This window comes from Athene noctua, chromosome 12 (genome assembly GCF_965140245.1).
Source record: "Athene noctua chromosome 12, bAthNoc1.hap1.1, whole genome shotgun sequence".
Lineage (NCBI taxonomy): Eukaryota > Metazoa > Chordata > Aves > Strigiformes > Strigidae > Athene > Athene noctua.
In genome coordinates, this window is record NC_134048.1 from 4,039,076 (window position 1) to 4,060,983 (window position 21,908).

A 21,908-nucleotide genomic window follows, 5' to 3' on the forward strand; every position below is an offset into this window, starting at 1 on the left:
CTGTGCTGTCGGAGCGAGGGGAACAGGCTCGTCAGAGTCTTCACGTCATCTTCGACTTGGCATAACATCGCCGGATACATTTTCCTCCCGTGCGGAAGGAGTAAGAGAGTGCCGGGCCGTCGTTGGTTTGTTCTTGCTTTGCGGTGGGGATGTCGGCGAGGAGGAAGGAGGAGCTGTCGGGGAGAGACGGCAGCGCAGGAGCTCCCCGCCGGGCGGGCAGCGATGTCTGTGTCGGTGGCGCCGGTGCCGTCCCCGCGAGGTGTCCGTGGGCAGGGCCGGGCGGGCAGCGCTCGGCAGCGCTCGGTGCCTGCAGTGCCGGGAGGAGGCTGCGGGCGCCGCTGTTGACCGAGGAGGAGCGAGAGGAAGGCCGGAGCGCTGCAGGCAGCCCCGCCCGCTGCGGCCCGGCTCGCTCGCTCGCTCGCTGGCTGGCTCGGCGGCCGGGCGGTCTGCGAGCGTCCCCGCGGTGCGGAGCCGTGCTGCAGCGAGGCGGAGGGGCCGGCGGCAGCGGCCGGGGCCGGCCACAGGGAGCGGCAGCCGGAGAGGGAAGAAGGAGGAGGATCAGGATCCAGAGCCGTGAACGGGAGCCGGAGCCGGAGCCAGAGCCAGAAGCGATTCGGCGGGCGGCGGCGGGTCGGTGTCGGCGGTGTTGCGGGGCCCCAGGGGCCGCGGCGGAGATGTGCGCGGCGGGGAGGCGCCGGGGCCGGCGGGAGCGAGCCCTGCTGTGGTGCGTGCTGGTGGCGGCGTGGGAGGCGGCGTGGGGGCAGCTGCGCTACTCGGTTCCCGAGGAGATGCCCAAGGGCTCGTTCGTGGGCGACGTGGCCAAGGACCTGGGGCTGGAGCTGACGGCGCTCCGCGACCGCGGCCTCCGCATCTTTGACAAGGGTAGGACGCAGTATTTCTCCCTGCACGGGAAGACGGGACACTTGGTGACGGCGGAGAGGATCGACAGAGAGCAGCTGTGCGAGAGTGTGCAGCGATGCGTGCTGCGGTGTGAGGTGATAGTGGAGGGAGAAATACAGGTTTACGGAATCGAAGTGGAAATCACGGACATTAACGACAACGCTCCCAGCTTCCGAGAGGCAGAAAAGGAATTGAGAATAATCGAGACGACATCGCCGGGATCCCGTTTTCCGCTGCCCAGGGCTCACGACCCGGACTCGGGAGCGAATTCCCTGCAGCGCTACGAGCTGAGCGGCGACGAGCACTTCTCGCTGGCCGTGCAGGCGGGCCCCGGCGGGGACCAGCGTCCCGAGCTGGTGCTGGCGAAGGCGCTGGACCGCGAGGAGGCGGCGTTTCACGAGCTGGTGCTGAGGGCGAGCGACGGCGGCGACCCGGCGCGGACGGGCACGGCGCGGATCCGCGTGGCGGTGCTGGACGCCAACGACAACGCGCCCGTGTTCGGCCAGGCGGAGTACACGGTGCGTGTGCCGGAGGACGTGCCCGTGGGCTCCACCCTCCTCACCGTCACGGCCACCGACGCCGACGAGGGGATCAACGGGAACATAAAGTATTCACTTCAAAAGTTCCCTGTGAAAGCATCGAAGATTTTACATCTGGACGCCGAGACGGGAGCGATCACACTGGTGCGGAGCCTGGACTTCGAGGAAGCGGCTCTCTACGAACTGGAAGTGGAGGCACATGACGGCGGTGAGCTTTTCGACACAGCGAAAGTGGCGATCACGGTGACAGACGTAAACGACAACGCGCCTGAATTGAGGTTGTCGTCGACGTTGAGCGAGATCTCTGAGGACGCCCCGTCGGGGACGGTGGTGGCCCTGCTGCACGTGCAGGACCGCGACTCGGGGGCGAACGGCGAGGTGCGGTGCAGCATCGCGGAGAACCTCCCGTTCCGGCTGGAGAGGTCGTTGGGGGACTACTACCGCGTGGTGACGTCGAGGCAGCTGGACCGGGAGGAGGTGGCGGAGTACAACGTGACGGTGCGGGCGGCCGACGGCGGGTCGCCGGCGCTGCGGAGCAGCGCGGTGCTGGCGCTGCGGGTGCTGGACGTGAACGACAACGCGCCGGTGTTCGCGGAGGCGCGCTACAGCGCCCGGCTGCCCGAGAACAACGCGGCGGGCGCGCTGGTGCTGACGGTGCGCGCGGCGGACGCGGACTGGGGGCAGAACGCGCGCGTGCGGTACCGGCTGTCGGAGGGGCGGGTGCGGGGCGCGCCGCTCTCGTCCTACGTGTCGGTGCAGGCGGAGACGGGCGCGCTGTACGCGCTGCGCTCCTTCGACTACGAGGAGGTGCGCGAGGTGGGGCTGTGGGTGCGGGCGGAGGACGGCGGCGCGCCGGCGCTGAGCAGCAACGTGTCGGTGCGGCTCGTGATCGTGGACGAGAACGACAACGCGCCGCAGGTGCTGTACCCGCCGCCGGCGCCGGGGCCGGGCGCGGGGCCGGGCGCGGGCTGGGCGGGCGTGGAGCTGGCGCCGCGCTCGGCGGAGCCCGGGGCGCTGGTGGCCAAGGTGGTGGCGGTGGACGCGGACGCGGGGCAGAACGCGTGGCTGTCGTACGAGCTGGCCAAGGCGACGGAGCCGGGGCTGTTCCGCGTGGGGCTGCACAGCGGCGAGGTGCGCACGGCGCGCTTCCCGCTGGCCCGCGACGCGGCGCGGCAGAGCCTGGTGGTGGTGGTGAAGGACCACGGGCGGCCGGCGCTGTCGGCCACGGCCACGCTGACGGTGGTGCTGGCCGAGAGCGTGGCCGAGCTGCTGTCGGAGCTGGGCAGCGCGGCGGCGGCGCCGGGCGAGCCGGCCGGCAGCCTGACGCGGTGGCTGGTGGTGGCCGTGGCGGCCGTGTCCTGCCTCTTCCTCGCCTTCCTGCTGCTGCTGCTGGCGCTGCGCCTGCGGCGGTGGCGCCGCTCGCAGCTGCTGGCGGCGGGCAGCGGCGCCTTGCGCGGCGTGCCGGCCTCGCACTTCGTGGGCATCGACGGCGTCCGCGCCTTCCTGCGCTCCTACTCGCACGAGGTGTCGCTCACGGCCGACTCGCGCAAGAGCCAGCTCCGCTTGTCGGCCGGCAGCTGCTGCGACACCCTCCCGGCCCGGCCGCCGCCCGACGAGCCCGCGCCGCTGCTCGGGGAGGACCCCGCCGCTGCCCCGGTGAGTTCCCGTGCCCGGACTTCCCGGCTCCGCGACGCTTCGCTCTGCTGCTGCTCGGGCCTGGCCGCGCCGCGTCCCGCCCGCTGCGGAGGGGGGTCTCGCTCCCAGGCAGGCAGCGCTTCCCGCGGCACCGCGCCGGCTGCCGCTGCCTCTGGCTGGCGGGAGGGGAGCGTGGGACCGGGGCTCAGCGCTGCCGCTGCTGCCGGCCGCGGGACAAGGGGCTCACTGTCGGCTGGAGTTTCCTTTGAACGGGGCTTTGTGCTCTTATCGCTCGCCACGTCCTTTCTCATTTTGTGCCCTGCCACGTGTAATACTCGTTTTGCTCTCGGTATTCGTGGGTGTTGCGTTAATAGCAAATGGAAGTTTACGTTATTACCAGGGGCTGACGTTTTCCCGACAGCACATGGGTGAGATTGTTTCCAAACGGACCGTTAATGGTCCCGTGTATAAGCTTTGAGGTCACTTAATACTTTCCATGCGGCCTTATTGCTGCTTTGGTACCATCGCCTGCTCGCGTGTAGTAGCACTTCATCTTTCACTGTTTATTAGATACTACCGTAAAATCCGGGTGTGAGGAAGAGAGTACTGTGTATTATTTATCACCGTACTGGTTAGAAAGGTGATTCCTCTTGTTCTGTGTTCCTTACCAGCCACTGATCAGTTTTACTTATAGGATTTGACTGTTACAAACCCTCAATTATTTTTATCGTGAACGGCGTGCTAACTGAGGTGTTTTTCTCAAGTGCCTCTTTGGTTCATTTAATCAGCACTCTTCTCTTGCTACACATCGTTTTCATTTAACATTGTTTAGGATGACTGGAAGCCATCGTCTGAAACTAAGAGCCGGCTGTGCCTGCTTTAGGGCCGGTCTTGTGCTTGTCTCATAGGTGAAAGCTCCTCACACAGTGTGTTCCTCAGCCAGTACTGACAGCAGTGTCCATTTTGGGCACCAGAATGCAGTGTGCGTGAAGTACCTCTTGCTCAACGGGAAGACCATTCCCAGACGTTCCTGCGAATTCCTTGTTGCTTGCGGGAAATTCCGTGGTTGGGTCAGTAGTGAGCTCCATGCTCCGGATTGAGCGAGAGGGTGAAAGAGGAGTGAAATTACTTGTTGATAGGTATTAAATTCTAAGGTACATGTGTGTACACGAGCACTAGTTGTTCACCCTGGTGGTGAGCCACCGCTGTGCTCTTCAAAGATGTAGCAGAGTTAAGGACCTGGATGTTCCCAGGCTGAATATGTGCTTATAGACTCTCCTGGGGCCTTCAGACGTAGGTGAACTGTTAGAAAGTAGAGGGTATTGCTGCGGTTTCTGCTGGGGTGTGTTACGGACGGCATGGCACCTCAAGAAATGTCAGGATACTTCTGCTGTGAAGGATTATTCACTTGTGCTTTTCATGTCACCTTACAGCTTGTTTCGTATTGCTAGCCCTCATGTAGCAGCGCTTGCTCTTTCGATGTTAAGTTTTTAAAACTGACGTGAAACGGTGTGTGTGTGGAACAGAGCAGCACGCCTTTTTAATAGTGCTCCTGGTTAGAAAGGTTGTTTCCTCCTTCTGTGCTCCTTACCAGCCGGGGAGCACAGCTGGAATCTTTCTACTGTTGGAATGGTTTTGTGAGAACGCTCTTGTTGTCCACGAGAAGCTTGTTCATGCAGCAACCTTGTGGCCTTTCTGCCAAATGAGAGTTAATCTCCGAGGGATCGTTACTGTCCCCTCGGCACTTTCAATCTGCTTTACTGTTTGTCATCATGTCTTTTACAGAGGGGTGTAGTTAGAGGTAGCGGTGTAGCTGGGGGTGTAGCAACAGTTTGTCCTCTTGTGCCTAATGGCAATATAATGTTTAGTTCTTGCTCGGCAGCATTACTCATAGGATTGGACTATTAGACATACCCAGGTATTTTCATCATGAATGTCTTATTCGTTGAAGGTTTTTCTAAAACTCTATCCTTCATTGCTTTATTTATCACCATTGTCTCACAACACAGAGTTTTCATTTCACGTTAATTATTTGAAATGCATGTGAGCGTGTACCTTAGTAATGCATGCAACAAGGTCGAGGAAGGGTGAGATGCTGTGTAAATACCTGCTCAGTATGGGTAGGTGATCTTCTTGTGCATGTCTCTCTACCTGAAGCAGTGTGGCTGCTCCTTTGTGAGAATGGTCTTGTTGGCGAGGAAGAGCCTGTTCTCACAGCAATATTGTGGCTGAGTGATCGTTTCCTAGTAACTGCTATGGCGGAAGAAGCTTGTGACGGGGAAACGGAGTCCTGTAGTCCATGTCTTAGTATATATTGAGGGAGAGGCAAGAGTGGCATAACCGGGAGCTAAGTTATCACCAGGACCCTGTAAAGGAGCACAGTACTCCTCCATGGAGTCGTCTCTTCTTTGGAGCAATAGGAGTGATAGGGAAATCTGCTGTACCTGTAGTTTCCAAGCTCGTGGTCTGTGTAATGATTAAAATGATTCAGGTAATCATAATGTGCCCTGCTCTCTCCATGGTCATGAACTACGATTTGTTCGTTCACCGAGCACTTTGCATTCCACAACTTCCTTTGATTGTCGCTGAGATGTGGTGTTACCATACAAACAAGCACTGAGGAGGATCAAGTACATTTTCATAGGATTTGCATTCAGGTGGGATTTATCCTTTCCATTTCCAGACCACCCTACGTCTGGAGTGTCCTGTGTATTACCGGTGCAAAGCACACGTTGCTGTGTTTGTGTCATGAGTAAATTGTCCTCTCTGGTGGTGCCCCTCTCACTTTTCTTCCTGTGACGTTTTCTTCCTTCCTTTATCCGCCAGTGTCTGACTGTCACTGGGAAAGGTAGCTGATGTGGCATACACCACGGAGGAGTATGCCACGCCTTTTTACAACTTCGGAATAGCACACTGGTAATTGAAGTATTCTGGGCGCATGGACACCTTTTTGCTGCCCGTCCATGTTCTTAGATCAATTTACTTACCGTGTTCCCTGAAAGAAGCAATTTTAAGAAATGCTCTAAGAGGTTTGTCTTCCCAGTTCTAGAGCAAGAAGTTGTGATGATCTCCGTGATTTGTAAAACTGGGAGCATGTACTGATACCGCTTTTGTGGAGAGCAAGGCTTGCCATTTTCTCCCAGTCTCAGTTTCTCTAGGAGGTATATACAGGGATATAAACAAGAGTCCTCTCAAAGGAAACGGGAGCTCTGGTGCTTCCTTTCTACAACAGCTTATCCTCGGAAGTATTTTGCACCTGTTGCTCCTCAGAGCTCGTAGAAATGAAATAAAAGAGCTGGGGAAAGACAACCCACAGCAATAGTAGGAGCTGTTGGAATGTGTCAGACACTTGCTTCAAAGTTACCGGCTTGCACTTACCTCTGCTCCCGGGTGCTGTACGAAGTCTGCCCGCTCCTCCACCGCTCGGTAACACGTTCCCCAGCCGGACTCTTCATTGCCCGTCCCGAGCACAGCTGCGTGGTTCGCCCTTCCGCGGGCATGAGAAAACTCCCCCGACTGAGAGCGGAATCGAGCTTTTCCGTGGCCGATGGCGCCGACTCCCGGCAGCTGCTGGCAGAGCGGCTCCGAGCGCGGGGGCCGAGGCACCGTACGGCCATCGGGCGGCTGCGGTGGCGTCGCGGCGCCTCCGGGTGCCGCTGTTGGCCGCGGGGAGCGGCGCTGGAGCCGGAGCCGGCGCCGCGTCCTGCCCCCGCCGGCTGCTCGCTCGCCCGGCGCCGGCCAGAGCGGCAGCGGCGCGGGCAGCAGAGGCGAGAGGCGGCGCGGCGCGGGGAGCAGCGGCGTCCGAGCCGGCGCCGAGCTCGCTGCCCTCCGGCGGCCCCTGCGCTCGGTGCGGAGAGCGGCTGGAAGGGCGGCAGGGCAGCGGCGGGAGGGAGGAGCGCGGCGAGCGCTGGCGAGGATGGCGGGCGGGCGGCGGCAGAGCCGGCGGCGAGCAGCCGGGCCAGTGCTGCTGCCCGCTCTGCTGCTGGGCTTGTGCTGCCGGGCGGCGCCGGAGCGGATCCGCTACGCCATCCCCGAGGAGCTGGGCAGAGGCTCGCTGGTGGGGCCGCTGGCGCGGGACCTGGGGCTGAGCCCGGCGGAGCTGCCGGCACGCAAGCTGCGGGTGGCGACTGCCGCTGAAAGGCAGCTGAAATACTTCTCGGTGAGCGCGGAGAGCGGGGAGCTGTACGTGAGCGAGAGGCTGGACCGGGAGGAGATGTGCGGCGAGGCGGCGTCCTGCTCCGTCAGCTTCGAGGCGCTGGTGCAGAACCCGCTCAACGTTTTCCACGTCGAGGTGGACATCCAGGACGTCAACGACAACTCCCCGCGCTTCCTGCGGGACACTTTCCAGCTGGAGATCAACGAGTTTACTTCTCCCGGCGCACGGTTTTCCCTGGGAGTGGCCGAGGACCCGGACGTGGGCAGCAACGCGCTGCAGGGCTACGAGCTGGAGAAAAACGGGTACTTCGCGGTGGAGGTGAAGCAGAGCCAAGACGGCAGCAAGTTCGCGGAGCTGGTGCTGCGCCGGGCGCTGGACCGGGAGAGCGAGCAGAGCCTGCGGCTGGTGCTGACGGCGCTGGACGGCGGCGACCCGCCCCGGAGCGGCACCGCCCAGCTCTGCATCAACGTCACCGACGCCAACGACAACGCGCCCGTGTTCGCACAGGACCGGTACCGCGCCAGCCTGCGCGAGGACGCGCCGCCGGGCTCGACGGTGCTGCACGTGTCCGCCTCCGACGCCGACGCGGGCTCCAACGCCCGCATCACCTACGGCTTCGGGAAAACGCCGGCCAAGGTGCTTCAGAAGTTCGTGGTGGACGCGGAGAGCGGGACGGTCACGCTGCAGGAGGCGCTGGACTTCGAGGACACGCGAGGCTACACGCTGCTGGTGGAGGCGAGGGACGGCGGCGGCCTGGTGGCCCACTGCGAGGTGGAGGTGGAGGTGCTGGACGTGAACGACAACGCGCCCGAAATCACGCTGTTGTCGGTGTCGAGCCCGGTGCCCGAGGACGCGCCGGTGGGCACGGTGGTGGCCCTGCTGAACGTGATGGACCGCGACTCCGGGGAGAACGGTCAGGTGTCGTGCGAGCTGTCGGGCGAGGCGCCGCTGTCGCTGGTGGCGTCGTCGTCGGGCGGCTCGTACAAGGTGGTGACGGCGAGCGCGCTGGACCGGGAGCAGGCGGGCGAGCACCGGGTGACGGTGGTGGCCCGCGACCGGGGCAGCCCGGCGCTGTCCGGGCGCGCGGCGCTGGTGCTGGAGGTGTCGGACGTGAACGACAACGCGCCGGTGTTCGAGGAGGCCGCCTACAGCGCCTACGTGGCGGAGAACAACGCGGCGGGCGCGCCGGTGCTGCGCGTGCGCGCGCGGGACGCGGACGCGGGCGCCAACGGGCGCGTGAGCTACTGGCTGGCGGGCGGCAGCGCGGGCGCGGCGCCCTACGTGTCGGTGGAGGCGCGGAGCGGCGCGGTGTACGCGCAGCGCTCCTTCGACTACGAGCAGTGCCGCGAGTTCGCGGTGGCGGTGCGGGCGCAGGACGGCGGGGCGCCGGCGCGGAGCTCGACGGCCACGGTGCGCGTCTTCGTGCTGGACCGCAACGACAACGCGCCGCGGGTGCTGTGGCCGGCGGCGGGCGCGGGGCCGGGCGCGGTCGCGGCGGGGCCGGCGCCGTTCGAGGTGGTGCCGCGGTCGGCCGAGGCCGGGTACCTGGTGGCCAAGGTGGTGGCGGTGGACGCGGACGCGGGGCGCAACGCGTGGCTGTCGTACGAGCTGGTGCAGGCGCCGGAGCCGGCGCTGTTCCGCGTGGGGCCGCACAGCGGCGAGGTGCGGACGGCGCGCGCCGTGTCGGAGCGGGACGCGGCCAAGCAGCGGCTGGTGGCCGTGGTGAAGGACCACGGGCAGCCGGCGCTGTCGGCCACGGCCACGCTGCACGTGGTGCTGGCCGAGAGCTTGCAGGAGGCGCTGCCGGAGCTGAGCGACAGAGACACTGTGTCCGAGCTGGCGTCTGATTTAAACATCATCCTTGTAGTCGCGCTCGCTGTCGTGTCCTTACTGTTTGTTTGCACAGTCATTCTGATATTGTTCTTTAAATGCCGACGCTCAAGGAGCCCCCCCGTTTTTTTAACTTCTGATAAGGAACTGTATTCCAGCCTAGGCTCAAAAGCACAGTTCAACTACTGCAGCAGCACGCTGCCTTTACCCTACTCCTACGAGGTGTGTTTAGCCTCCGAGTCCGGCCAGAAGGACTTCACGTTTCTGAGACAAGGGGCGGCAGCGCTGCCTGACCGCCTCCTGGCCGGGGAACAGGGCTCAGACACTCAGTCCGGGAAGGATTCTCCTAGCCCCGGGCGCTCGGCACAGGTGAGCTTCTGCCCTGGGGTCCCTCCTTGATGGCTTATCCGAGTAATCTTCTCCCGTTCCGCGGTCGGGGATTGTGAGCCACCAGCAGAGCTCAACGTCGCCGCCGGGCCCACTGCTCAATAGCTCGGGGGGGGAGTGTGTGATCCTGACTTTTCCCTTTGATCTGCTCGATCTCATCCGCGAATTGTCGGTTGTGCCCCGAAAAGAGACGCTGTGTTGTCAGTACTGATGTCTGTCTGTCCTACTCCCGGTGGGAGCTTCACCGAGCCGGAGTGGTTGTTGTGGACTCGCGGTGGAGAGGGTGCAAATGTGTTGTGGGATCCGAAGCTCAGACAACCTTTTCATCCTGGTGTAGTGACTGCTTCATTCATTGCCTCTGCCACATTTGAGCGCTTGCCTGTGATAAAGATGTGTGATCTATCCCGGTCTGTTCACCCGGTGAGGGCAGCAACTCTGTAATTCTGTTTTCCCTTCCAGCGTGGTTCTTTTCGTACTGTGAATCCCTCAAGAGGAAGATGTGTGTACACCCTTGACACCTTCGTCTGGGGTGCTGGGGCTGGTGCCTCCGAGCCCAGAGCTAAGCAGAAAATGCTTTGGATCTGCTGCTGCCACCGGCTCCTCTGGAGCCCCGGCAGAGCCGGGAATAGCGCTGAGTGAGTGGCTCTGGCTAGGATTTGTCTTGAATCCGTCCCCGAAGGAATTCCTGGTGCAGTGGAAAGGCGTCTTTCCCCTTACCTGTCGCACGTTTCCACTCCTCGTCCTCCAAATAGGGCTTTCAGGACCTCCGAGTCGGGCTTCCCATCAAAGTGAGGAGACGTAATGTCTCCAGATCAGTCGAAATAAGGGAGATGGAAATGCTCAGTCCTTTCCCGAGATCTCTTCGCTGTACTCAGCTCTTCGCTGCTTGCCCCTCCTACTGCTGCTGGGATTAAGTGTCCAAGGTACTCTGAATACAGGTCGTGTGTGCACTCGTGTGAAGAGAAACTCCTTAAGAAATGTGGTACGCATGGTAGAGAAATTGCTCAATAAAGCAGAGTTTAGAAAAGACACGAAATGTGCAGTGGTTGGGAAAAAGATTGAGAGCTTATTTCAGAGAAAATAAGCGGCTGGAGACCATTTCAAGATTTGTTTTGAAGAGAGCTGTGAAGCTTCTTCTTTTCAGATTATATATAAGAAAGGTGATTGGTATTTGGTTGCGTAAGGGCCTATGAGAAAAGAAATCTGCTGTCAGCACTGTGAGCCTGCAGACACGGTTTGTTACAGAAGCGCTCCAGAACGGACAGAGGGTCATAACATGTATTTATGTGCACGGTGCAGCTGCGGTGGGTAAAGCATACTCTTTTCCTTCTCAAGTCTTTAAATTGCTCCAGAATTAAATTCTATTAAAATACACCGTTAGATGACTGACTTGGGTCTTACCGGGGTGAAGCCTATACTTTTATCACATTGTGTGGACTGGTGATAAGAATGCTCAGTAGAGCTGATAATGGTTTATCTTTCGGCAACGACTATTCGATAGGAAATAACTGAGCACGTAAGACTGTGCTGACCCCTTTGATATTGTTGACTCTTCATATAAGCGCAGAAATACTGCGTCTCTGGGTGAATCCCGGGTGCTCACAACAGTTAACATGACTGTGCGGGGCGAGGACACGTAGCCAGGGTTGAGGTCTCTGGCGGGTGTCGTGTCTCCCACATTGGTGCGGGTGACTTGCAGCCCTTCCACGACTCGCCCAGCCACGACAAGCAGCGGCGTAACAGACAATCAGCCGCAACGTTTCTGAGACAGTTCCGCGGAGAGTTTTCTCGTTTCTCTCCATAAGCGAATCCACGCGTGGGCGCTGTTTTCCAGTCCGGTTTCTTCCCCAGTCATCGCCGTTCCTTCCACAGTCTCAGCCATAGGGCTCCTGGAGCTCCCTTCTCAAACTTCCTTGGCCCCTTCCCATTAGACCGTGACAGCTGAGCGGTTGTGAGCGTGACAGCCGAAATTGCGGTAGTTTTATCCATATGGGCGCTCGAAACGTTGGAAAAAACGACGTGTCACGAGTTGTCGTTGATAGCAACAACTCCAAACGCAGGCAAACAGGCCGGCAAGTGGCTGTTTCTTGCCCAGGCGCTGCCGGTACCGTGGTCCACGCGATGCCGTGACCTGCCGGGCTGTTGCTGCGCGGGAACGGGAACGGCTTCAGCCCCCGGTGAACAAGCACGTCGCAGACTGGGATGCCCCTGCGTCTGGCCGGTGGAAACAGGTACCGTGGAGCAAGCTGGGAAGTGGCGAGAGCAGGAGAGCGTATTAGACCGAGATTTCTACGATATGCCGGGGAAGATGCCTGCTGGGACGGTGGTGGAGGTGGGGAGCAGGAGGACGATGCTCCTGGGAACCCTGCGGCAGGAGCTGCCCCGCGGGGTCACTCTGCTGCGCCCGGGGCAGCTGCTCGTAACTCGGCAGCACGAAATCCGCGTCCTTTTGCCGGCCACACTGCTTTGGTGGCACACAGAGGCGCGACGCCGTGGGATGTCAGGAAGGGGCTGACCAAGCACTGGGGTGGAGGGGCGGCCTCCCGAAGGTCCCGAGGGTGGCAGAGCTGACTCAGAGCTGGCGCGTCTTGCCGGGGGTGATTCTCCCCGGCTCCCTGCGCGCCCACACCGATCCTCCCCACCTCTCGTCCCGCCCGCCCCGCCTCCCCTTGCTGCTCCCGCTGCCCCTTTCCAACGAGATTTTCCTCGAGGGACAGTCCCCCCCGTTTCCATGTCGCCCCTTTTGGCGCCAGCCTTTCCTCCAACTCTTACACCCTCCTGCTCGCACACGTAGTCCCCGTGCCCGACCCACGCAGCCCCTGCCAGCGCTCTCCCAGCCCCGCTGCCCGTTTCAGCTGCGTTTCTCGCAGGGCTGTGCTCTCCCTTCAGAATCGACGGCTTGAGCCCCGCTGCCTTCGGGCCGGGGCGGCCGCGCTCGGTCCCGGCGGGGCTCGGCGGGCGGATGCCCCGCGGTGGGGGCCCCGGCAGCCCTGCGCTCCGTGCAGTTATTGACCGGGACTCTGTGTGCCGCTGTCGGCCAATGATGGAGCGGGGGGATCTGCCGGCCCGGCCCCGCTCGGAGCCGGACTGAGGCGCAGACGGTCTCAGAGCGAGCCTGAGAGCGAGTCGCCGCCGAGCGATGCCCGCCTCCCCGCCGGTCGCCGCTTCCCGGGGCGCGCTGGGCAGCGGCATGACGGGGCGAGCTGAGCATTTCTAGCCGGGGCGGGGCGGGAAGCGGGGAGCGCGGCCGTCCTGTGCGATGAACGGCGTTGCTGTAAGGAGCCGCGGGGTGACGACGGGGCAGGTACTGAGCCTCTTGCTTTTGTTCGGCGTTTCCGACTGGGTTTCCGCCGCGATTCGCTATGCGATCCCCGAGGAGGCGCGGAGAGGCTCCGCGGTGGGGAACGTGGTAGCCGACCTGGCGCTGGACCTCGGGCGGCTGCCGGGTCGCCGGTTGCGGGTGGTGTCCGGCGGCACCAAGAAGTACTTCGGGGTGGACTTGGCGAGCGGCGCGCTGCTGGTGAGCGAGCGGATAGACCGGGAGGAGCTCTGCGGCGCGCTCTCTCCCTGCTCCCTCAGCTTTGAGATCGTGGTGGAAAACCCGCTGGAGCTGTACAGCGGCACCGTGGAGATCCAGGACATTAACGACAACGACCCGGTTTTCCCCAGCAGCCAGGCGAGGCTGGAAATCAGCGAGTCGGTGGTGGCCGGAGCGCGCTTCCCGCTAGAGAGCGCGCAAGACCCCGATGTGGGGATTAACTCTTTGCAGACCTACCAGCTCAGTGCCAACCCGCACTTTGCACTCGACGTGCAGACGAGGGTGGATGGCAGCAAGTACGCGGAGCTGGTGCTAGAGAAGGAGCTGGACAGGGAGGAGCAACGGGAACTGCACTTGGTCTTGACTGCGCTGGATGGAGGAAGCCCGCCGCGGTCAGCCCATGTACAGATCCACATTGATGTTGTGGACGCCAACGATAATGCCCCAGTCTTCAACCAGTCCACGTACAAGGCAAGCGTGAGGGAGAACACGCCCAGCGGTACCCTGGTCGCCAGGATCAGTGCGTACGACCTGGATGATGGGCCCAATGGAGACATCGTCTATTCCTTCAGCAGTCACACGCCCGCCAAGATGCGAGAACTCTTTGCTCTGGACTCAGCCACAGGGGAGTTGAGGGTCAAAGGACAGCTGGACTATGAGGAAACAAAGCTGTATGAGATTTACTTACAGGCTAAAGACAAGGGCGCTGTTCCTGGTGTAGCTCATTGCAAAGTGCTGGTGGAAGTCGTGGATGTGAACGACAACACTCCAGAAGTGACAGTGACTTCTGTGTACAGCCCTGTGCCTGAAGATGCAGCCCCAGGGACAGTCGTAGCTCTGCTGAGTGTAACAGACTTGGACTCCCATGACAATGGTCTGGTGAACTGCCTCATTTCCCCTGGGATCCCATTCATGCTCAGCTCCTCCCTCAAAAATTACTACACGTTGAAAACAAAAGCAGCTTTGGACCGGGAAAAGGTATCAGAGTATAACATCACTATCACAGCCAGGGACTCGGGCTCACCACCCTTGTCTGCAGTAAAACAGATCCTGGTGCAGGTGTCAGATGTCAACGACAATGCACCCAAGTCTTCCCAGGACTCCTATGATGTGTATGTGCTGGAGAACAACATGCCTGGCATCCCTGTCCTTAACGTGAGCGCCACAGACCCAGACCTTGGGCGCAATGCCCATCTCTCCTATACCCTCTTGCAGGGTGACACCACTGTAGGCCACCTCTTCTCCATCAACCGGGACAATGGCACCCTCTACCTGCTCACCTCCCTGGACCACGAGGACCAGGTGGAGTTCCACATGATGGTGCAGGTCCAGGATGGCGGCTCTCCGCCTCTGGCCACCAATGTCTCAGTCAGTGTGTTTGTCACTGACCTCAATGACAATGCCCCAACTGTGCTGTACCCTCTCCCTAACACCACCGCCACCTATACCGATGTGGTGGCACCAGGCTCTCCTGCTGGGCACATGGTCACCAAGGTAGTGGCGGTGGACGCAGATGCAGGGTACAATGCCTGGATCTCCTATACCCTGTTGCAGGCCACTGACCCCAGCCTCTTCTTAGTTGGGCTGCACAGTGGGGAGATCTTCACGGCTCGCCAGCTCCGGGAGGATGATGCTCCCCAGCATGCCTTAGTCATCCTGCTGAAAGACCATGGGGAGCCCGTTCTGTCTGCCACTGCCACTGTCTCCATCTCTGTGGCTGAGATGGTCAAGGAGGTGTTCCCTGACCTCTCTGATGTGGCACCTGCCAATGACCCCAGGAGGCATGTGACTTTCTATCTCATCCTGGCTGTGATTTTGGTGTCAGGAGCTTTCTTCATCACCATGTTGTCAGTGGGCATCTTCAAGTGCTACAAATGGAGGCAGTCAAAGGAGCTGTTCAACAGCTCCAGGAACACCCTGTACAGGACACCAGGGCCCTTCCACCACATTGATGCTGTGCGAGGCGGCTTCACACCACCCAACTTCTACCACCAGGTCTATCTTACCACAGACTCTCGCCAGAGTGATCTCCTGTGTAAAAAGCCCTTTACTTCCAGCCCTCTGGGCAGTCGACAGAGCACCATGAGGAATGGTGAGCCAGGGCTGTACCACCAGATTGTGGGCACCGCCAGCCGGCTCCCCACACCTGCTGAGGTAATGTAGCTCCTTCCTTGGCACGTCCCAGTGCCAGGCAGAGCCATGGTTCATTTATGCCATACGCATAAGGTAGCAGAATGGGGTTGGGGGGAATATTCAGTTGCTCCGCGCCTCTGAAGAGTGGTTAGCTGTAGCTGAACAGGTCTTCTTTGGAGTCAGGTGAGCCGTTCTGAGTGTCAATGACGTTTGTACTGTGGTGAGCAGGCTCAAGTGAGTCAGTTTGCTCAGGTTATTGAACATATGTCTTTCTGATGCAGTTTTGGATACGCCTTGTGTGAGTAACCGGTGAAGGCTGAGGTCAGCTTGTAACCAGTTGCAAATCCTTGGCAGAAAGTTTGCTGCTAATGGTATTTCCTTCCCTTTGCAAAATGAGAGCTGAGGGGAACACTTGTGGGGTCAGGCACTGGGAGGGGAACGTAGTCTCTCTGTGTCGTGCGCTGATGTGGGCTGAGGAGTTGGTGGTAAAAATGGGGCTGGGAGCCACCAGATGCCAGTGGGGGACTGGGGTGTCACTTCCCACAGCATAGCATGCAAAGCTGAAGGATGATTCTGGTTCCTGCATTTGACAGACCATGGCCACAGATCAGTCCCTTCCGTCCGTGTCTCACCTCATGTTTGACTCCTGATGGTTCCGTTCCGGTTTTGTTTCTGTAGAAGTTTTGTGACGATGTTCACTTTCGGGTGGGGGACGGGATTGCAGACTAGTCCAGTTGCTTGCAGAGCTCCACTGAGCTGGACTGTGCTCTAGGCAGGATGGTGAGTTCTCCACGCAGGTGTTGTTTTAACAACCCTGTTACAAGCCCTGCATGATTTGTAATATGTTATCTCCGGGTGTCTAATGTCCTCACTGCACAAACTGCAGTCAGAAAGGCGTTTGTGCATGGCAGGCAGCTTCTGTGCTTCTTCCCCAGTGAGAATTATGCAGCTTAATTTGAGAGCTTTCAATTACAGGAACGCTTCGATCTTCAGAGCTGAGGTTGGGTAGTGGATCCAGCAGAAGGGGGGTGATCTGATGGATTTCCAAGGTGGTTGATGCTGGTAATGTGTCCATGCCTGGGAAGCTGTGAGTAGGAGCGACCGGTTCCTCTGAGCAGAAGGAAGTGAGGTGCAGCGGAAGCTGCGCAGGGGTGTGGGGCTGCGTCTGCTGCCTGCTCACTGCAGCCAAATCACAGATAGAGGCAGAAACCTCTCAGAATTATTTTTTTTTTTTTTTTTTTCCCTACTGTGTCGCTGCTCAGACTCAGCACTTCTCATTTGTGGCAGGTGGAAATGGCTGCAGCAGCTGCAAAAGCAAGTGTTCCTCTGCATTGTGTGGGTTGTCCTACAGCTAGGGACAAGGATGTCCCCTCCACCAAAGGGTCCTGGCAAGATGCCTCTGGGGTTGGGGACAGTAAGTGATTTGAGAGTGGGAATGGAAGGAGCTGATAATCGGCAGGTGGTAAACCTGAGACCTAGCCATGGCTCCCCCCTACTCCCCAGTATACACTGGAAAGGCACTAGGCAGTGAGAAACCAGCTGGGCTGGCACTGGGCCCTGGATTTTCAGTCTTTATGGTCAAAGAAGATCCAGCCCAATGCCACAAACTGTGTCAAGCCTGCAAAAGCTTTACACCTCTTTGCTCGGCAGGGCAACAGTCAGACTGCAAAACTGATGTAGTGAGCAGGGTGCTGCCCCTATCTGCGGCAGGTGGCGTGATCTGCAGGGTCTCCAGTGATCCCTCAGTTCCCTGGGTAGTCTGGGTCAGAGACTTTCCATAGGGTGACCTCTGGCCCTCTCAAAGGGGGACATCTCTTTCTGTGTCCTAGACACCCCACACCTTTCCTGCCTTGCCACCATCCCCATCCTGGGCTTTGGCAGACCCAAACAACAGCAGGATCCCCCGTGTGAAGCCTGTTCCTTGCTCCAGCCCCTTGGTGGCTGAGCCACCTTGGGATGCTGAGTGGATTCTCTGAGACCATGTGGGCTTCACAGGGGCCTTCTGCTGAGGCACCACAGCAGCATCAAACCCGTTCCCAAGGGCGCAGCACCCTGTGTTGCCAGCGGCAAGGTCTGTCACCCGGCTGTGCTATCCCGGGCCCTGCCTGGGATGGGGACAGGGCACATCCCAGAGTCGAGGTTACTGCAAAAGCTTCCTGCTAGTGGCACAGTCGGAAGCCCTCGGGGAATGAGTAGGTCTGAGCAGGTGTTGGGCTCTGGACAGTGGGGAATCCACTTGTCCAGCGTTTTGTTGCATTGGGCCTTTAAGAATGCCTTCTCCCCTTCCCCGGAGCAGGCAGTAGGTGGGACCCGGGCGCTATTCTGCACCAATCGCGACGTTCCTTTCTCCATCTCTCCCTGACTGGCAGCGCGCCTGTTCCGCCCCGTGGCTCTTGGAATGGGCAGGGAGGGGGCTGCACCGGGGAGGGAGGCCCCTCGACGGCAGCACTTCCACCGTCTCTGTCCTCGCCCAGAAGGATAGTGTCCCTGCCACCGTCCACTGTGCCGGGCATGGTTGCCCCTAGCCTCTCTCACCTGTTCCCCCAGGTCCCCTTGGTGCCCGGGTGGTGGGTACAGGCAGGGTCCCAGGCAGGAGCTGGCTCCCCTGCCTGCCATACCACTGTGGACCCCAGCCCCCAGGGTCTGCCTGCACCCAAGGGGGGCCAGGGGGGCCTTTGAGTGTGCCAAGGATGGGACTCCAGGGCATGACTGCACAAGGCTTCTGCAGGGATGTGAACCAAACTAACACTCTGCAGCTTGCCACTCTACTCTGGGACAGGGAGAGGGGAAAATTACTGCCCCACTCCTCCTCGGGGAGGCTGAGACCCCTGCTTTTGCCCTCCAGGAGATTGGTTAGCTGCAAAGCTGTGTCTGCCACAGAATTTCATTGTGTGTGTCTGTCACATACGAGACTTGGGCCTCCTTCCCAATCTAATGTCCCGACCCTCTGTTGTGATCCGATGGTGGTCTAGTGGACTTGTCGGCTGGTTCTGTGTGTGTTTGCAGTAACTTGGGTCCTGAGAAGGTCGACCCCTTACTTATCCCAGGGTGAGGAAGGGGCATCCAGCTGTGTGTGTGTGTGTGTGTGTGTAGCAATTGCATTCTAGTTTTGAATGGCTCACCTACCTCTGCCTTCCCACACTCTGCCTCCGACACCCATGGGGGCTGGCAGGGGTGGGCATCCCTGTCTTGGTGCGAGCTTTCCTGGCTGATGGTGGTACTGGTGGTAGTGATGCCTCACTTACAGAGGCAATCCTGGGGTCCGGGTAGTAGCCAAAGCATTAGCTGGAGGGGAGAAAAGGGTTGGGAGAAGAGCCCCTGGCACCTCAGGGCTCTAACAAGCACCTTTTCATCAGGCATGAAAAGTCCTTTGGCCCGCGTTCATGACAGCTGCCCTTTGTCTGTGGGCATGATGTGAAGCCACCATTGAGGCAGGGGGAGAGCACAGGGAGGGCTTGTACCTAGCTTCCAGGCTGCCAGGACGTGCAGTTTCCCTGCGAACGGGAAGGGAGCTGTTGGAGCAAGTGACTCAGGCTGGCGGAGGGGAGGCCGGGGGTGGCAGCCCCGCTGATGCCGGCTCGGGCCCCCGCTTCCCGCACCTCCGTGAAGCCACCACTGGCCGAGAGGCGACGGAGCTCTCGGCCAATTGGGCGCTGATCTGAAGCGGGGGGGGGGAATCTGCTTCTCCCCCCCCCCCCCCCCCCCCTTCCACCTCCGCGCTGGGGCTGTGATTCAGTTCCCCTCCCCCAGCCCACCCCCTCTGCTCGGAGGCTGACAGCCGGAGCCGCAGCTTGCTGGAGCCCAGGAGCTGTTTTCCGAGCCGTGGAAGAGAGACCCAGGGATTTTTTGCAGTTCCCCAGCGCCTGCTGCGTCCCGGGCCGGACGCGCGCACGGACATGGAGAGAGTCAGCCTCCAGCGACCCGCCTGGAAATGGCAAGTACTGAGTTTGTTTTTGCTCTGCGGCTGGGGCTGGGTCTCCGGGCAGATCCACTACTCGGTGGTCGAGGAGTCAGAGGTGGGAACCGTGGTGGGGAACGTGGCCCGGGACCTGGGCTTGAAGGTGGAGGAGCTGCCGGGTCGCAGGCTGCGCCTGGGCTCAGAGGAGAGCCTGCGCCACTTCGCCGTGCGCCTGGACACTGGTGCGCTGGTGGTGAGCCAGCAGCTGGACCGGGAGCGTCTGTGCGGAGCAGCTGCCAGCTGCGTGCTGTCGGTGCAGGTGGTGACAGAGAACCCCCTGCAGCTCTTCCGCCTGGAAGTGGAGATCCTGGACCTGAACGACAACTCCCCGAGCTTCCCCACCACTCACCGCACTCTGCGCGTTGCCGAGTCTGCCACAGTGGGTGCACGCTTCCCCCTGGAGAGCGCGCAGGACCCCGATGTGGGCACCAATACCGTGGGGTCCTACTGGCTGAGCCCCAACTCCCACTTTTCCCTGGACGTCAAACAGCAGCAGGATGGCAAACTCTTCCCGGAGCTGGTGCTGGAGCGTGCCCTGGACCGGGAAGAGCAGCCAGAACTGCAGCTGGTGCTGACGGCCGTGGATGGGGGAAGCCCAGCCCGCTCGGGCACAGTGCAGATAACAGTTCTGGTCCTGGATGTCAATGACAATGCACCCACCTTTGACCGTGCCACATACAAGGTGCAAGTCCCGGAAAACACTCCTGTGGGGGCCCTGCTCCTCCGGCTCAATGCGTCTGACCCCGATGAGGGGCCCAATGGGGAGACGCAGTACTCCTTTGGGGTTCACACCTCCGACTTGGTCCGGAGGCTCTTCACCTTGGATCCCCACAGTGGTGAGGTCCGGGTGAGTGGGGCCCTGGACTTTGAGGAATCACCTTTCTATGAGATCTATGTGCGAGCCCATGATGGAGGGGTCCCGGAGATGGAGGGCCACTGTGTACTGCAGGTGGAAGTGGAGGACACCAATGACAATCCCCCAGAGGTGCTGCTCACCTCCCTGCTGAACCCAGTGCCAGAAGACACCCCACCAGAGACCGTTGTGGGGCTCTTTAACATACGGGACCGAGACTCGGGGGCCAATGGGGATGTAAGCTTGGAGATCTCCCCCGATGTGCCTTTTGCTATCAGGTCCCTTCAGAACCACTTCTCCCTGGTCACACGGGACAGCCTGGACCGGGAGTCCACCTCACAGTACATAGTGGAGCTGATTGCCCAGGATGGTGGATCTCCTGCCCTCACCACGACCCTCACACTGCTCCTCAACATATCTGATGTGAATGACAACCCACCACACTTCTTGCAGCCCTCCTATGATGCCTTCCTCCTGGAGAACAACCCACCTGGCTCTCTGCTGTGCACTGTCTCTGCCTCAGACCCTGATGATGGGGATAATTCCCGGCTTGTTTACTCCATAGAGAGTGGCCAAGTGCAGGGTGCCCCTATCTCTTCCTTTGTCCATATCAATCCTGACAATGGCAACCTCTACGCTCAGCGCACCTTCGACTTTGAGCTGCTGCAGGTTCTGCCCGTCTCTGTGGCTGTGCGGGACTCAGGGTCCCCCCCGCTCCATGCCAACGTTACTGTCTACATCTTTGTGTTGGACCAGAATGATCACCCCCCCACCATCCTGCACCCTACCAGCGACAGCGACATCCCAGCACCACGGAGGGTCCCGCTGTCTGCCCCAGCAGGCTACCTGGTCACCAAGGTGACAGCAGTGGATGCGGATGCCGGGCACAATGCCTGGCTCTCATACCACCTGCTGCCACAGTCCACCGACCCCTCCTTGTTCCACGTGTCACTGTACACCGGGGAGGTGCGGACGGCACGTGCCCTCCGGGACACCGACGTGGGAACACAGCAGCTCATTGTCCAGGTGACGGACAATGGCGACCCCCCACTCTCCACCACTGTCACCATCACCTTGGCCCTGGAGGAGGCAGCTCTCGAGGAGAGCTACAAGCCTCGGGATTTCCTGGCTGGTGCCAAGGAGAAGCCGGACCTGACCCTCTACCTGATCATCGCGCTGGCAGCCGTTAGCACTGTGGCGCTCGCTACTGTCACCCTCCTGGCTGCCCGGTGCCTCCGCCGCAGAGGCCGTGCCGCCGCCTCGCCCTGCTGCTGCTGCTGGCTCAGCGAGTCGCCCTCCCGGGACTTCTTCAAGCACTCCAGCCCCAAGCTCCAGCTCAGCTCCGACGGCACCCTTAAGTACATGGAGGTCACCCTGCGACCCACTGACTCCCAGTCCCAGTGCTACAGCACCTGCTTCTCCCCCGGCTCCGACCGGAGCGACTTCACCTTCCTGCGGCCTTGCCCACCCCCCGCGACCCTGCCGAGGGCAACCGGGGCTTTCCTCCCCGCTACCGGTACTCTGCGGGACCCCGGCCAGGTGAGAGCCTAGGGGCAGGGGAAGGCGGTGCCGGTGCGGGACTCGCCGGGCGGCCGGGCCGCGCCTTCCTTCCCCCCCACCCCCCGCTATCCCCGGAGCCGCCCTCGCTGCCCCGGCCCGGCGCGGGGGGTGCGCGGGGGGTGCGCGGGGGGCGCGGAGCCGCCGCCGGCGCGCGGGGAAGCGCCGCGCAGGTTCGCGCCGCGCGGCAACAGGCGGCGGCTGGCGATTGGCGCCGGTGTTGCTGTCCTGGGAAAGGAGCGCGGCCATTGGAGGAGCCGCGCGGCCTCGGAGCCAATGGAGAGGCGGCTGCGCGGAGCCCCGGCGCCCCCCGCCCGCGCCGAACCGCGTCCGCCCCAAACAATGAATGGGAGCGGCGAGCGCTGAGCGCGGCCCCGCAGCGCGGAGGGCATCGCTCCCCGGCCGCCCACCCGGCAAGGATG

The 21,908-nt window shown here is 60.9% G+C and overlaps 1 protein-coding gene across 12 annotated transcripts in view; it reads left to right on the forward strand.

Annotated features, from left to right (window-relative positions):
- Positions 1 to 636: 636 nt before the first annotated feature.
- LOC141965011 (protocadherin gamma-C5-like) overlaps positions 637 to 21,908 on the forward strand; it is a 51,043-nt gene continuing 29,771 nt past the window's right edge. Inside the window, exon 1 of one of the 12 annotated variants that reach the window (XM_074916040.1) lies at positions 637 to 3,095. In XM_074916040.1, coding sequence (XP_074772141.1) covers positions 675 to 3,095 — 2,421 coding nt within the window. In that variant the 5' untranslated portion in view covers positions 637 to 674. Of the gene's footprint in view, positions 3,096 to 6,928; positions 9,430 to 12,565; positions 15,140 to 18,853; positions 21,469 to 21,908 lie in introns of those variants that run through there. The other 11 variants (XM_074916045.1, XM_074916047.1, XM_074916037.1 and 8 more) reach the window with 11 other exon arrangements.